The sequence below is a fragment of the Ceratotherium simum genome, chromosome 35 (genome assembly GCF_057802395.1).
Source record: "Ceratotherium simum simum isolate JZ-2026a chromosome 35, ASM5780239v1, whole genome shotgun sequence".
In the NCBI taxonomy this organism is placed as follows: domain Eukaryota; kingdom Metazoa; phylum Chordata; class Mammalia; order Perissodactyla; family Rhinocerotidae; genus Ceratotherium; species Ceratotherium simum.
The window spans coordinates 7,443,304-7,460,113 of NC_141934.1; the positions used below are offsets into that span (position 1 = coordinate 7,443,304).

Sequence of the window (16,810 nt, forward strand, 5' to 3'; positions counted from 1 at the left end):
AATAGAAACTACAAAAAAAGCATGAAGTGGTTTGGTAGTTCCTCAAAACGTTAAACATAGAATTACCATATGATCCAGTAAATCCATTCCTAGCTATGTAACCAAAAGAAGTAAAAGCAGGGATTCAAACAGATGCATGTACACCAATGTTCACAGCAACACTGTTCACAACAGCCAAAAGGTGGAAACAACCCAAATGTCCATCAACATAGGGATAGATAAACAAATTATGGTATATTTATACAAATATAATGTTATTAAGCCATAAAAAGGAATGAAAGTGTTATACATACTACAACACAGAAAAACCTTGAAAACATTATGCTAAGTGAAATAAGCCAGACACAAAAGGACAAAAAGTATATGATTCTATTTATGTGAGGTACCTAGTATAAGCAAATTCAGAGACAGAAAGTAGATTAGAGGTTACCAGGGGCTGGGGTAAATGGGAATGGGAAGTTATTGTTTAATGGGTACAGAGTTTCTGTTCGGGATGATGAAAAAGTTCTGGAAATGGATAAGTGGTGATGATTGAATAATATTGTGAATGTACTTAATGCCACTGAATTGTGTATTTAAAAACAGCTAAAGGGCTGGCCCCATGGCTTAGCGGTTAAGTGCACGTGCTCTGCTACTGGCCGCCCAGGTTTGGATCCCGGGCGTGCACCCATGCACCACTTGTCCGGCCATGCTGAGGCCGTGTCCCACATACAGCAACTAGAAGGATGCGCAACTATGACATACAACTATCTACTGGGGTTTTGGGGAGACAAAGGGAAAAAAAAAAGGCAGAGGATTGGCAATAGATGTTAGCTCAGGGCCGGTCTTCCTCAGCAAAAAAAGAGGAGGATTGGCATGGATGTTAGCTCAGGGCTGACCTTCTTCACACACACACACACACAAAACGGCTAAAATGGTAAGTTTTACCACAATTTTAAAAAAAAAGAACCAAATGAAAATCCTAGAACTGAAAAGTACAATATATGAAGTAGAAAAGTCACTGGGATGGGCTACAAATTAGAAACTGTAGAAGAAAGATCACTGAACTTGAGGACAGATCAATAGAAAGTATCCAATCTGAAAACAGAGAGAAAAAGCATAGAAAAAAATTGAACAGAGCCTCAGTGACCGATGGAACAACATTAAGTGATCTAACATAGTGTAATTTGAGTCTCAGAAGGAGAGAAGGGAGGATATGAAGCAGACAAATTATTTGAATAAATAATAATAAAAGATTTCCCAAATTTGGCTGGGGTAGGGGAAGCCACCTCAGATTCAAGAAGGTCGGCTAATCCCAAGCAGGATAATCACAAGACAACTACACCTAAATACACAACACTCTAACAGCTGAAAACCAAAGATCTATAAAAGCACCTTAAAAGCAAAGGAAGAGGAACAGATCACATTTAGGGGAACAACAATAGAAATGATGGGTGACTTTACACCAGAAACAATGGAGGCCTGGGCTGGAGGCATAGTGGTTAAGTGCATGCGCTCTGCTGCGGCAGCCGGGGGCTCACAGGTTCAGATCCTGGGCGCGCACCGATGCACCGCTTGTCAAGCCATGCTGTGGTGGCGTCCCATATAAAGTAGAGGAAGATGGGCACGGATGTTAGCCCAGGGCCAATCTTCCTTGGCGAAAAAAAAAAGTTGGGGTGGGGAGGACTGGCATCAGCTGTTAGCTCAGGGCTAATCTTCCTCATAGAAAAAGAAAAAAGAAATAATGGAGACCAGAAGATAATGGAATAATATCTTAAAAATACTTGGGTGTAAAGGGGTGGAAAAACCAACTCATTGTTCTGTATCCAGGAAAAGGTCCTTTAAAAATGAGAGTGATAGTGAAATAACCATAAAGAAAAGCTGAGATAATTCATCTCCAGCTGACCTGTACTCTAAAAACACTACAGGAAACGTTATGGCTGAAAACTCAAATCTACAGGAAGAAACAAAGAACAATGGATATGGAAAATATGTGGGTAAACATAAAAGATCATTTTTTTCTTCTCTTAGTTTTTTAAAAAGAATTCTAATTGTTTAAAGCAAAAATAATAACATTGTATTGGGTAAAATATATGTATTGTAGACATAAAATATATGACAACAAACACCATCAAGGATGGAGAGGAAAGGAATTTTACTGTTTTTATGTTCTTACATTTAACACGAAGTGTACAGCAGTAATTCTAAATAGAACTGGAATAAGGTTAATGATGAATACTGTAATTCCTAGAACTACAATTAAAACAAAATACAAAAGTTACTGTATTTATTAAATGATTTATTAAATTTGAAGACATAGATAAATTTAAAGTAAAAGAATGCGAAAGGTAAACCACACAAACAGTAAATATAAAAAAGCTAGTGAGGATATATTAATACAAATCAAAGTAGACTTTGAGAAAATAAATATTACCAAAAATAAAACGGTTCATTTCAAAATGATAAAGGGGGAAATTCATGAGGAAGACATAACAATCCTAATTGTACATGGAACAAATAACAGAGCTTCCAAACACATGAAGCAAAACTGATGGTATTACCAGGAGAAACAGATAAATCCACAATCATAGTTTGAAATTTTTAAGACTCCTCTCTACTAAGTGATAGAACAAATAGACAAACAAAAAATCTGTTAAGGATACAGAAAATTTGAAGACGACTATCAACCAACTTGACCTAATAGATATTTATAGAACACTACACCCAACAACTGTAGTATAAACATTCTTTTAAAGTGCACATGGAATGTTCACCAAAATAGACCACAAATGCTGGGCCATAAAATATGGGAGTGCACGTCAAAAATTGAAGTTATACAAAGTATGTTCTCTAGCCACAATGGAATTAGATTAGAAATTAACAACAATAATGTATCAAGAAAATTCCTAAATATTTGGATATTAAACAATACGTTTCTAAATAAACCACAGGTCAAGGAAGAAGTCACAAGGGAAATTAGAATATACTTTTAATTGAATGAAAGTAAAAATACAACATAACAGAATTTGTGGGGTAAAGCTAAAGCAGAGGGAGACCTTACAGCTTAAAATGCTTATATGAGGGAAAAAAAAAGATTTAAAATCAATAACCTAGGCTGGCCCTGTGGCTTGGTGGTTAAGTGCGCGCGCTGCGATGCTGGTGGCCCGGGTTCGGATCCCGGGTGCGCATCGAGGCACCACTTCTCCGTCCATCCTGAGGCCGAGTCCCACATACAGCAACTAGAAGGATGTGCGGCTATGACATACAACAATCTACTGGGGCTTTGGGGGGAAAAAAATAAAATAAATAAAATCTTTAAAAAAAAAAAGAAAAAAAAAAAAATCAATAACCTAACAAAAAAAAAGATGATCTGTGCTTCCACCTTAAGAAGGTAAAAAAGGGAAGGCAAATTAAATCCGAAGTAAATAGAAAGAAGAACAAAATAAAGAGCTAAAATCAATCAAAGAAAAATAAACGATAAGAAAATTAGCAAAGCAAAACTTGGCATTTTTAAAAAACTGATAAATTCCTAGAAGACTGATGAAGAAAAAACACAAATTACAAAAATCAGGAATGAAAGAGGTGGTATCATTACAGATTTTACAGACATTAAAAGAATAATAAGGCACTTTTATAAACAGCTTTTTTTTTTTTTAAAGATTTTTATTTATTTTATTTTTTCCCCCCAAAGCCCCAGTGGATAGTTGTGTGTTGTAGCTGCACATCCTTCTAGTTGCTGTATGTGGGACTCGGCCTCAGGATGAATGGAGAAGTGGTGCCTCGATGCGCACCCGGGATCCGAACCCGGGCCGCCAGCATCGCAGCGCGCGCACTTAACCACCAAGCCACAGGGCCGGCCCTATAAACAGCTTTATGTCAATATATTTGACACCTTGGGTAGAATGAAAAATTCCTTGAAAAACAGAGTCTACCAAAACTGACATGAAAAGAAACTCTCACCAGCTATATATCTATTTACAAAATTAAATCTGTAATCAAAAACCTTTCCATAAAGAAAACTCTAGGCCCAACCAATTTCACTATAAAATTCTATCAAAAATTTAGCGAAATAATACCAATCTTACAAAGTCTTTCAGAAAATAAAGACAAAACATTACAAGAAAACTACAGACCAATATCCCTCATGAAAGTCTATGTAAAAAAAGTTTAACAAAACATTAACATACCAAAATCAATAATACGTAAAAAGGATAATATATCACGACCAAGTGGAATTTATCTCAGGATTACAAAGTTGATTTAATATTTGAAAATCAGGAAAACCACATGGTCATTTCAATAAATGCAGAAAAAGTATTTGGCAACATTTAACCACCATTCATAATAAAAACTCTCGATAAACTAAGAATAGAAGGGAACGTTCTCAATCTAACAAAGGGTATCTGTGAAAAACTAACATATTCAATGATGAATTACTGAGTGCTTTTGTTTTCCCCCTAAGACTGGGAAAAAGTATTACCAGCTCATCACTTCTACTCAACACTTTTTTTTTTTTTGTGAGGAAGATCAGCCCTGAGCTAACATCCATGCCAATCCTCCTCTTTTTGCCGAGGAAGACCGGCCCTGAGCTAACATCTATTGCCAATCCTCCTCCTTTTTTTCCCTTTGGCTCCCCAAAGCCCCAGTAGATAGTTGTATGTCATAGCTGCACACCCTTCTAGTTGCTGTATGTGGGACGCAGCCTCAGCATGGCCAGACAAGTGGTGCGTTGGTGCGTGGCCGGGATCCAAACCCGGGCCGCCAGTAAGGGAGCACGCACACTGAACTGCTAAGCCACGGGGCCAGCCTCTACTCAACACTTTATTGGAGATCCTAGCCAATGCAATAAGGATTAAAAAAAGCATAGACTGGAAAGGATAAAGTTGTCTTTATTTGCATATAATATGATTATTTATGCAGAAAATCCTATGCAATTAGAAAAAAGAAAGAAAGGAAGGGAGGGAGGGAGAAAGAAACTACTAAGACTAGTAAGTGAATTTAGAAAGGTCACAGAACACAAGGTATCAACTGTATTTCTATCTACCAGGTAAACAACTGGAAAATGAATTTTAAAATTAATTCCATTTACAAAAACATCAAAAAAGATATTTAGAAATAAATTTAACAAAATACATACTAAACTTCTACACAAAGTTATAAAATACTGCTGAGAAAATTAAAGAAAACTTATATAAATGGAGAGATGTACCATGTTCACTTATTGGAAATCTCAATATGGTTAAGATGTCTTATCTCCGTTGAATTGATCTATACAGATTTAGTGTGATCCCAAACAAAATCTCAAGAGGAATAAAGTCAAAGGACTCACTACTGATTTCAAAACTTACTATAAACATACAGTAATCAAGGTAGTATGGTAATGACATAAGGATAGACAAATCGAGAAATGGAACAGAAGAGAAAGTCCAGAAATAGATACAAACATGTATGGCCAATTGATTTTCAACAAAGGTGCCAAGGCAATTCAATGGAGGAATAATAAGTCTTTTTAACAAATGGTGCTGGAAAAACCTGATAAACAGGAAAATAAAAAATAAACCTTGACTCCTATCTCACACCATACACAGAAAAAATTCAAGGTAATCAGACCTAAATGTAAATGCTAAAACTATAAAGCTTCCAGAGAAAATGTAGGAAAATGTCTTTTGAGATCTTGGAGTAGGCAAATATTTCTTAAAGAGAACCCAAGACGCACTAATCATAAAAGAAAAAAACTGATGATTCGGACTGTATCAAAATTAAGCACTTCTGCTCATCAAAAAATACTGTGAATTCATTTTAGGGTATATAGAACCATTTACTTTGCTGTCAATTAAAAAAAAAATACTGTTAGAAAATGAAAAGGCAAGCCACACACTGAAAGAAAATATTTTCAATATATATATCCAACAAAGGTCTTGTATGCAGAATATACAAAGAATGTCTACAAATAAGTAACAATAAAAGACACAGAACACAATTTTTTAAAAAGCTAGGGAAAAGACTTGAATGATACTTCACAAAAGAAGATAAACAATGGTCAATGAGGACATGATAAAGGTTGAAAAACTGTCTGGTATTCAAAGAATGAAAATCAGCTTAGACTGAAGAGTAAAAGCACCCCTACCATTAATCAGATCGGAAGGACACACACAGATAAATGCCAGGAAACGCTGCTTCTCCCAAGTTCACGCAGCAGGTGTGAAATGCCACGAGGACCCCCTCTTCTGAGTGGCTACTGCTTCCTTACCAATGACACCCCAGACAAGCTTTGCTGTCTTCCTGTATTCGTGAGGCTACCCATGACAGTGCGCCCTGGTGAATCCCCGCTTCTCCTCATCCCTCCTCATCTGGCCTCAGCAATAGCAACCAATGCAAAACTGATCCCTGTTTCTCTCTGACCCTCCTCAGAATCCTTCAGTGGGAACCCAAACCTTACAAATTCCTTTCCTTCAGGTAGAGCAGCATTTCAGAGTTTCTCTGGAATTCCCTCCTTCAGAGCAATCAATCTGACTTGGTAAAAATACAGGCTTTTGTTCCCGGCTGATTAGGCTTTAACAAGATGCTCAACATCATTAGTCATCAGGGAAATGAGACAGCACTCCACACCCACCAGGATGGCTAAATTAGAAAGACTGTCAATTGGGGCCAGCCCAGTGGCATAGCGGTTAAGTTTGAGTGCTCCGCTTTCGCGGCCCAGGGGTTTGCAGGTTCGGATCCTGGAAGCGGACCTACGCACTGCTTGCCAAGCCACGCTGTGGCAGGCATCCCACATGTAAAGTGGAGGAAGATGGGCACAGATGTTAGCCCAGGGCCAATCTTCCTCAGCAAAAAGGAGGAGGTTTGGCAACAGATGTTAGCTCAGGGCTAATGTTCCTCACCAAAAAAAAAAGAAAAACTGTCAAAACCAAATGTAGGTGAGGATATGGAGCAAGCACAATTCTCATATTTGCTGATGGAAGTATAAAATGTTGTGACCATCTATAAGATTAAGCATATATCCACCCTATGATCCAGAAGTATACTTAGGTATCTACTCAAGAGAAATGAGAACAGATTCCACCAAAACAAATGTTCACAGCAGCTTTATCCATAATGGCCTCAAACTGGAAACAACTTATTTGTTAAAATAGATCAAAATACTGTCTTGGGGCCGGCCTGGTGGCACAAGCAGTTAAGTGTGCACGCTCCGCCGCGGCGGCCCAGGGTTTGCCGGTTCGGATCCTGGGCGTGCACCGATGCACTGCTTTGCAAGCCATGCTGTGTCCCATATAAAGTGGAGGAAGATGGGCACGGATGTTAGCCCAGGGCCAGTCTTCCTTAGCAAAAAAAAAAAAAAAAAAAAAAGAAAGAAAAGAAAAAGAAAAGAAAAAAAGAGAAAAAGAGGAGGATTGGCTGATGTTAGCACAGGGCTGATCTCCTCACACACACAAAAAAAAATACTGTCTTATATTCATACTATAGAATACTACCCAGCAAATAAAAGACTGAACTACTGATACGTGTGACAACATGGCTCAATCTCAAAAACATTATGCTGAAGCCAGAAACATAGAGCACATACTGTATCATCCATTATATAAAGTTCAAAACATGCAAAACTAACCCAGGATGACAGAACTGAGACTAGTGGTTAGCTGTGGGGGTGGGAAGTGACTGGAGGGGTTAGGGGAACTGTCTGAGGTGACATGTTCTACATCTTGACTGGGATGTTGATCATCCAGGTAGATAATTTGTGAAATCTCATCCAACTGTTTCCTTAACATCTGTGCCTTTCACTGTATATAAATTTCAGCTCAATTAAAAAAAAAAGAAAAACCAGTCTTGTCGCATTCTCAGTATAAATTTCACTGGCGAGTTAATAAACTACCATTTTTAGTCATAATTCAGGAGATCCACCATAAATTCTGTCTGTATTACTAAGACATTAAAAAAAAAAACAACCCTACGGGGCCTGCCCAGTGGCATGGTGGTTAAGTTTGCGCACTCCACTTCAGCAGCCGGGGGGCTCGCGGGTTCGGATCCCAGGCATGGACCTACATACCACTCATAAAGCCATGCTGTGGCAGGTGTCCCACATACAAAAACAGAGGAAGACTGGCACAGATGTTAGCTCAGAGACAATCCTCCTCCAGTGAAAAGAGGAAGACAGGCAACAGATGTTAGCTCAGGGCCAATCTTCCTTACCAGAAAAACAAACAAAAAAACCCCCTAAGAATTATGGCAATATAGAACATTTTTTTATATTTATTTAGAACTTTGATTTGCCAAACTCCAAACCAAACCTTTAAATATTAATTTACCATAAGAGTCACAAATCAATTATAGGGGTAAAGGGGATAGTTAATATTTTGTGCTGGGCACTCTGCCTGTATTTTACATAGATTATCCCACTTAGTTTTCATGACAACCCTGTGAGGTAAGGACTATTATCAAATCATCTCCGTTTTACACTTGAGGAAACTGAGGCTCAGAGAGACTTGCCCAGGGTCTCAGAGCTGGCAAGTGACAAAGCAAGGGTCTGAACTTGGGCCTGTCGAGCTTCTGATCCAGGCTCTCAATCACTCTGCTCCCTTGCGAAACAGGAAGGCAGGATCTTGAAAAACTAAGTTTTCTAAAAAGATATAACCAAAACAAGATGCAGATCAGGCCCTCACCATCCTTCAAGCCTCCTGGCTACTCCTGTCTCCAATTCACCCTCCATCCTTCTGTCTTGAGAGTGGTAGTTGTAAAATCACGCCTGCTGCCCAACAAAAATCCTTTCAGGAGCTCCTCGTGACTATTTTGAAGGTACTCTCAATTTTTGGTCCCTGTGGCACGCCAAAATACAAAAAAGCAATAGAATCAATCGTGACTTTATGTGTAAAGGAAACAAAGGGGGTGTGTGAGTGTGTTTTAAATAGTGAAGCCATTTTTTGAATGAAGGGGCAGAGGTGGGTGGTGTCCCCTTATCAGCCTCTATTCCCCGTGGCCGCCCCCTAAAATCATCTCCTTGGGCTTTGTGCTAAGGAGCCCCGGAGTTTTGGGTAATCCCCTCAGACTAGCATTCAGAGTCCTCCTAAGTCAAGAGCACAGCATCTTCTCCCATGCACGTCCCTCCCTCTCATCTCACCGCAGTCAGGGCAATCTCCAAAACAGTCACTGTACTACTGGCGTGTCTGCACAAACATCTGTCCATTATCCATCTGAAGGATCGGGCAAGTCCCTCAGTCTGGCCCTCGTCATCCTGCCCACTCCCACCATCCATCTCACCCGCTTTGGCTCACAGCAAGCCTCCCCCAGCTACTTCCCTCAACAGTAGCTCTGAGCTCTAGAAGAACTTGTGGCTGACACAATTGAGGACACATGGGTCTATTCTCCTGCATTGTTCTTCAGTTGTTTTTTGTCTATCAGTCTTATCTCCTCACATAGATTTAAAAGTTCCTACAAAGTCATCAAAAAGATCTTCCTCTTGATCTAGTAGAAAGTCCTTGGACTTTGGAATCAGGGAGATCTGAATTTAAACCCTGGCTCTGCCACTTCTGGCTGTGTTACACGGGGAGTCATTTATCATTTTGAACCTGTTCTCTCAGGACTGTTGTGAGAAGAAAATTACTAATGAAGATGATGATGTCACAGGCGAATGAGCTTATCGATCTGTTTCCTTTCTTCCATCACACCATGCCCACCACAGTGGCAGACACACAGTTAGCGATTAGTAATTTCCTCACACTCCACCAACATGTGGCAAGGACCTGCTGTGGGCAGGTTTGCCCTCTGGGAGCTAAAAAGATGTAGCTGTGCTCCCTGCCTGCCCTAATTTTGTTGACAACTACAATTTCAAGACTTCAGAAAGCCAGGTCTAGCAGCACAGGAGCCACACATTTCAGAGAAATCACACTCAAGAAGGCCTGCCACGGCGAGGCAAGGTCCAACCACGCTCTGATCCAGAAAGCTAATGGGCAGCTTTAATGGAGCTCACAGTGGCTTGTAATGAGGGAAGGGCATAAAACCCAGGCTGTTTCAAAAGCACTTGCAATAAAGACGGACAAAAGTATTCCCAGGGGAAATACTGGCTGTCTTTTCCTGCTAGATGAAATCAATCAGCCTACATTATTGAAAAACCAGGAAGAATCAGGGCCTAGGGGGATGGGAGGCTGAAAGACAGAGCAAACGGCTGTGTAGGCAACAGAGTTAGACCCAAGACTCCTGCGCCACTGCAGACAGCAGCTGCACAGCATACCTGTGAAAGCGTGCTGCTCTTGCGTTGAGGACACCTTCCTGCTGCTGCCATTGCCAGAGTCTTCTCCATGCCTGGAAGGCTGCAGGCAGGGCTCTCTGCTGGAAGTGACTGTCAGCTCTGGCCTGCAACAGCTAAAGCAAAACAATGAATGACCTTTATTTGTACTTTACTTTAAAAAAAAAAAAAAAAGACCTTTCAGGGTCACACTTTTGAGGGAGGGTTGCTTCCTACACAAAATTGAGAAAAAGATTAAAATCGTTATTTTTAACGTTTGCCAACGTGATAGGTAAAAACTTTTCACGTTAATTAAAAGTGGGTTAAACATCTTCATATACAGGCATACTTCAGAGATACTGCAGGTGTGGTTCCAGACCACTGCGACAAACTGAGTCACATGAATGTTTTGGTTTCCCAGTGCATATAAAAGCTATGTGTAAGGGGGCCAGCCCAGTGGCATAGTGGTTAAGTTCACGTGCTCCGCTTCAGCAGCCCAGAGTTCGTAGGTTCAGATCCCGGGTGTGGACCTACGCACTGCCTATCAAGCCATGCTGTGGCGGCATCCCACATATAAAGTAGAGGAAGATGGGCATGGATATTAGCTCAGGGCCAATCTTCCTCAGCAAAAAGAGGAGGATTGGCAACAGATGTTAGCTCAGGGCTAATCTTCCTCACCTAAAAAAAAAAAATTATGTTTACACTACACTGTAGTCTATTAAGTGTGCAATAGCATGTCTAAACAAACAATGTACATACCTTAATTAAAAAATATTTTATTGCTAAAAAATCCTAACCATCATCTGAGCCTTCAGCAAGTCAATCTTTTTGCTGGTGGAGGGTCTTACCTCACTGTTGATGGCTGCTGACTGATCAGCGTGGTTGCTGAAGGCTGGGGCGGCTGTGGCAACTTCTTAAAATAAGACAACAATGCAGTTTGCCACATGATTGACTCTTCCTTTCACAAACAATTTCTCTGTAGAACAAGATGCTGCATGACAGCCTCTTATCCACAGCAGAACTTCTTTCAAAATTAGAGTCAATCCTCTCAAACCGGGGCCGGCCCCGTGGCTTAGCGGTTAAGTGTGCGCGCTCCGCTACTGGCGGCCCAGGTTCGGATTCCGGATCCTGGGCGCGCACCGACACACTGCTTCTCCAGCCATGCTGAGGCTGCATCCCACATACAGCAACTAGAAGGATGTGCAGCTATGACATACAACTATCTACTGGGGCTTTGGGGAAAAAAAAAGGGAGGAGGATTGGCAATAGATGTTAGCTCAGAGCCGGTCTTCCTCAGCAAAAAGGGGAGGATTAGCATGGATGTTAGCTCAGGGCTGATCTTCCTCACAAAAAACAAAAAAAATCCTCTCAAACCCTGCTGCTGCTTTATCAACTAAGTTTATGTGATATTCTACATCCTTTGTTGTCATTTCAACAATCTCCACAGCATCCTCACCAGGAGTAGATTTCATCTCAAGAAACCACTTTCTTTGCTCATCCATAAGAAGCAACTCCTCATCTGTTAAAGTTTTATCACGAGATTATAGCAATTCAGTCACCTCTTCAGGCTCCACTTCTAATTTTAGTTCTCTTGCTATTTCCATCACGTTTGCAGTTACTTCTTTCACTGAAGTCTTTTATTTATTTATTTTTTTGTGAGGCAGATCAGCCCCGAGGTAACATCCATGCTAATCCTCCTCTTTTTGCTGAGGAAGACTGGCTCTGAGCTAACATCTATTGCTAATCCTCCTCCTTTTTTTTTTCCCCCCCAAAGCCCCAGTAGATACTTGTATGTCATAGTTGCACATCCTTCTAGTTGCTGTTATGTGGGACGCGGCCTCAGCATGGCCAGAGAAGCAGTGCCCCGGTGCGTATCTGGGATCCGAACCCGGGCCGTCAGTAGCGGAGTGAGCGCACTTAACTGCTAAGCCACGGGGCCGGCCCCCTAGAATAGTGAATCCTTTCCAGAAAGTTTTCAATTTACTTTGCCCAGATCCATCAGAGGAATCACTATCAATGGCAGCTATAGTCTTACAAAATTTTTTCTTAAATAATAAGACTTGCAAGTCGAAATTACTCCTTGATCTATGGGCTGCAGAATGGATGTTGTGTTAGCAGGCATGAAAACAACATTAATCTCATTGTACATCTCCATCAGAGTTCTTAGGTGACCAGGTGCATTGTCAATGAGCAGTAATATTCCAAAAGGAATCTTTTTGTCTGAGCAGTAGGTCTCAACAGTGGGCTTTAAATATTCAGAAAACCATGTTGTAAACAGATGTGCTGTCATCCAGGTTCTTTCCATTTATAGAGCCCAGGCAGAGTAGATTTAGCACAATTCTTAAGGGCCCTAGGATTTTCGGAATGGTAAATAAGCACTGCCTGCAACTTCAAGTCACCAGCTGCATTAGCTCCTAACAAGAGAGTCAGCCTGTCCTTTGAATCCTTGAAGCCAGGCATTGACTTCTCTCTAGCTATGAGAGTCCTAGATGGCATCTTCCAATATAAGGCTGTGTCATCTACATTGAAAATCTGTTGTTTAGTGTAGCCACCTTCATTAATGATCTTAGTTAGATCTTCTAGATAACTTGCTGCAGCTTCTGTACCAGCACTTGCTGCTTCACCTTGCACTTTTATGTTATGGAGACGGCTTCTTTCCTTAAACATCATGCACCAAGCTCTGCTGGCTTCAAACTGTTCTTCTGCAGCTTCCTCGCCTCTCTCAGCCTTCACAGAATTGAAGAGAGTCAGGGCCTTGCTCTGGATTAGGCTTTGGTTTAAGGGAATGTTGTGGCTGGTTTGATCTTTCATCCAGACCACTAAAACTTTCTCCATATCAGCAATAGAGCTGTTCCACTTTCTGATCATTCATCTGCTCCCTGGAGCAGCACTTTTAATTTCCTTCAAAACTTTTCCTTTGCATTCTTTGGCTAACTGTTTGGTTCAAGAGGCCTAGCTTTCAGCCTATCTCAGCTTTCCACATGCCTTCCTCACTAAGCTTAATCATTTCTAGCTTTTGATTAAAAGTGAGAGACATGTGACTCTTCCTTTCACTTGAACACTTAGAGGCCATTGTCGGGTTATTAACTGGCCTAATTTCAATACTGTTGTGTCTCCAGGAATAGGGAGGCCCCAGGAGAGAGAGAGAGAGACAGGGGAGTAATCGGTTGATGGAGCAGTCAGAACACACACATTTATTGATAAGTTCACTGTCTTATATGAGCACAGTTCGTGATGACCCAAAACAGTTATGATAGTAACTGATCGTAGTTAAAGACCACTGTCAAAGACCACTAATCACAGATCACCATAACAAATAATAATGAAAGAATTTGAAATATTGCGAGAATTACCAAAAAGTGACACAGAGACATGAGGTGAGCAAGTGCTACTGGGAAAATTACAATGATATGCTTGCTCAATGCAGAGGTGCCAAACTTTCAATTTGTAAAAAAAATGGAATTATCTGCGAAGCGCAATAAAATGAAGTGTGCCTGTGTGTATATTTACATGTATATGTCTGTGTATGTGTACATATATTTATCTAAATTGTTTTTCCTATGGCCTAAGTGTTCAGACCCATTGCCCGTTTTACTATCTGTCAGCATTTAACTCAGTGATATATATGGGCTTTTTGAACCTTAAGAAATTTGTTAGTACTTTGTCATGTGTGTTATCAATATTGTTCCCACTCTGTAACAGATCTTTTGGTTTTGTTTATAATGTTTACTCATAATACAGATTCTTTAAATTTTTATGTAATTATAAAAGGCTACTAATATTTCACTGATATATCACTAGAAAGACGGACAACTGACATAAGACTATACATGCCTCCATGACCCAAAGCTTTGTAGGGAAAAGCATATATGTAGGTGTGGTGGTTTTTAAAACAGGACAGCAAATTCTTTGATCTTCCTTCACTGAGAAGTAGCCTATGTCCTTTCCCCTTGAATCTGGGTGAGACAGTGACTGCTTTGAGCAATAGAGTATGGTGAAAGGGACACTATCTGACTTCCGAGGCTGGGTCATAAAGGGCACACAGCTTCTGTCTTGTTCACTAGAACACTCACTTTTGGAGCCTGAGCTGCCACACAGGAAGCCTGACTACCCCGCGGCCGCCACGCTGTGACGAAGTCCAAGCCTCCCGGAGAGGCCATATGTAGGAGTTCTGCTTAACAGTCTCAATTTAGCCCAATCTTCGAGCCATTCCAGCCCAGGAACTGGACAAGTGAGTGAAGAAACTTTTAGATGATTCCAACCACCTGCCTTTAGAACCTTTCCAGCTGAGGCTCCAGTAATCATGGTGCAGAGACCAGCCATCTTCGCTATGTCCTGTCTCAATTTTTGACCCATAGGTTTTTTTTTTTATTGTGAATTTTTTTTTTTAATTTTTTATTTATTGCAGTAAGATTGGTTTATAAGAGTATGGAGATTCCTCAAAAAATCAAGGATAGAACTACCATATTGTGAAATTTTTATTGTACATTATTGTTTGTCAGTCACCATATAAATGCATCCCTTCATCCCTTGTGTCCACCCCCACCCTCCTTGCCCCTGGTAACCACCAAACAGTTCTATCTGTCCGTGCGTTGGTTTATCTTCCACAAATGAGTGAAATCATGCAGTGTTTGTCTTTCTCTTTCTGTCTTTCTCTTTCGCTTAACATAATACCCTTCAGGTCCATCCATATTGTTGCAAATGGGACGATTTTGTCTTTTTTTTTTTACGACTGAGTAGTATTCCATTGTCTATATATACCACATATTCTTTATGCAATCATCAGTCAAGGGACCCATAGAATTCTTACGCATAACAAAATGGTTGTTATTTTAAGCCACTGAGTTTGGGGTGATTTTTTTACATAGCAAAAGATAACTGAACACTATGCATATGTGTGCGTGTATGTGAATATATGGGTACCCACACTCCTACCCATAAGGAGGAAAAAAGATACCACGTTTCCTCACCAAATGTCATCTTAAGAGGCAAGATTATGGGTACACTTCCCAAATTTTCTATAATGTCTATCTATTGCTTACGGGCATTTTCAAATGTAAACAAAAATGGAAGCAACAGTATAATGAATCCCCATGAACTTATCATCCAGCTTCAACAATTAGCAAACATTTTGCCATTCTTTATATATTACTTTTTAAAAAGAAAGAAACCCACAATAAATAATATTTTTATCCATTCCTAAAATAGAAAGAACTGATGTGCTCCCTGGATATCTAAACCAAGAGATGACATTCAGATTGTTAGCTAAAGATTTAAAAAAAACCAACAACAACTAAGCAGAGCTTTTACTATTTGTCAGACCTTCTACCATGCAGGCCATGCTGGAATGGTGTGAGAGATAAGAACACTGACCCCTGACCTTCTACCAATACTGGGTCCCAGTGTCAGGAACTCTCTTTTTCCAGGAAGGAACTAAAAGAGACCCTCTGCTTCTTTTCTACCTTGAATAAACACAACCTTTCGACCTTGGCACTCACATTCTTCTAAAAGGTCTCTCTACACTCTGTTGAGCTTTCATTAAAGGAGCTAAGAGACCCACTGGCCATGTCCTTTCAGAAACAGCTACATAATTCAAAGGGATGTCAAAGAAGGCAGCAATTCTAAGCATTTTCTAGGTGTGGAAGGCCAGGGTGACACAAAAACAAGCCATGCCCTGAGTTAGTACCACCCAAACTCCAAGAACTGAGATGATCCTTGGGAAAAACTCTGAAGCAACCAACGGCAGTGCATTTCATGGTTTGTTCACTCATTTGTTCATTCATTTGTCTGAATATTAGTCAGCACTCTTGGCCAACACTGTGCTGGGCTAAGGAGAAGAAAGAAACAGGCTGTACCCATAAGGAGCTCACAGCCTGGCTGGGCGAGAGGCCAGTAAACCACCATGCGATGAATCCTCTGATAAAGATATACCTGGGGCAGGGCTGGGGGAAGAGGTAACACCTGGGCTGGAAGGGTAGCAAGAAAGAGAGAACTGTAGGTACAGTGAGAAGCAGGAGAGCACAGAGTACATTCAGGGAAGGACTCACAGCTTAATCGGCCAGAGTGCAGTTGTGAAGGAACAGAGAGAGTGGTAACAGGAAAGGGTAGGGAAATAGACAGGGACCAGCTCCCGAAGGAGTCTGTATGTCTTGTTAAAAAATTTGGATTCTAACCAAAACTATGAAGGACCATCCAAAATCTTTAGATTCACGTGTTAGCCTCTAGCAGCAGATGGAGGTGGGAGTGGAGAGGGCAGCACAAAAAAAACTGGGAGGAGTTTGGTCTATGTCTTCACAGCAGATGAAGGACTCGAGGTGACTGGGGGAAATACCTTTGAGCTTTTTACAGCACCCTCTCTTCCAAATCAGAACCATTCCAAAGCAAATGGATCCAAGAATGTAAGCCAGCAGAGCTATCTGCTATGAAGCACTCCATACCTGCTTGTATCGCCTCCTCTGAGTATACTGCAACCACCATTTGATACACTGGCGTAGCAACGTCACTCTGAAATAAAGCACAGAACACTAAGGTACTGTCCGTCTGCACCTTCAGGTTTCAGTTTTTCAATTTTGTTTTGTTTTCAAGGCAGATAAATCCAGGTGTAGTTACATCCTG

At 40.6% G+C, this 16,810-nt stretch overlaps 1 protein-coding gene across 4 annotated transcripts in view; it reads right to left on the bottom strand.

Moving 5' to 3' along the window:
* Positions 1 to 16,810, bottom strand: part of SFI1 (SFI1 centrin binding protein) — a 95,346-nt gene that overhangs the window by 15,957 nt on the left and 62,579 nt on the right. For all 4 annotated transcript variants that reach the window (XM_087423936.1, XM_087423935.1, XM_014786953.2 and 1 more), the window contains 2 exons: positions 16,633 to 16,699; positions 10,202 to 10,332 (listed from right to left, as the gene is read on the bottom strand). In XM_087423936.1, coding sequence (XP_087280062.1) covers positions 10,202 to 10,332; positions 16,633 to 16,699 — 198 coding nt within the window. The remainder of the gene's footprint in view (positions 1 to 10,201; positions 10,333 to 16,632; positions 16,700 to 16,810) is intronic.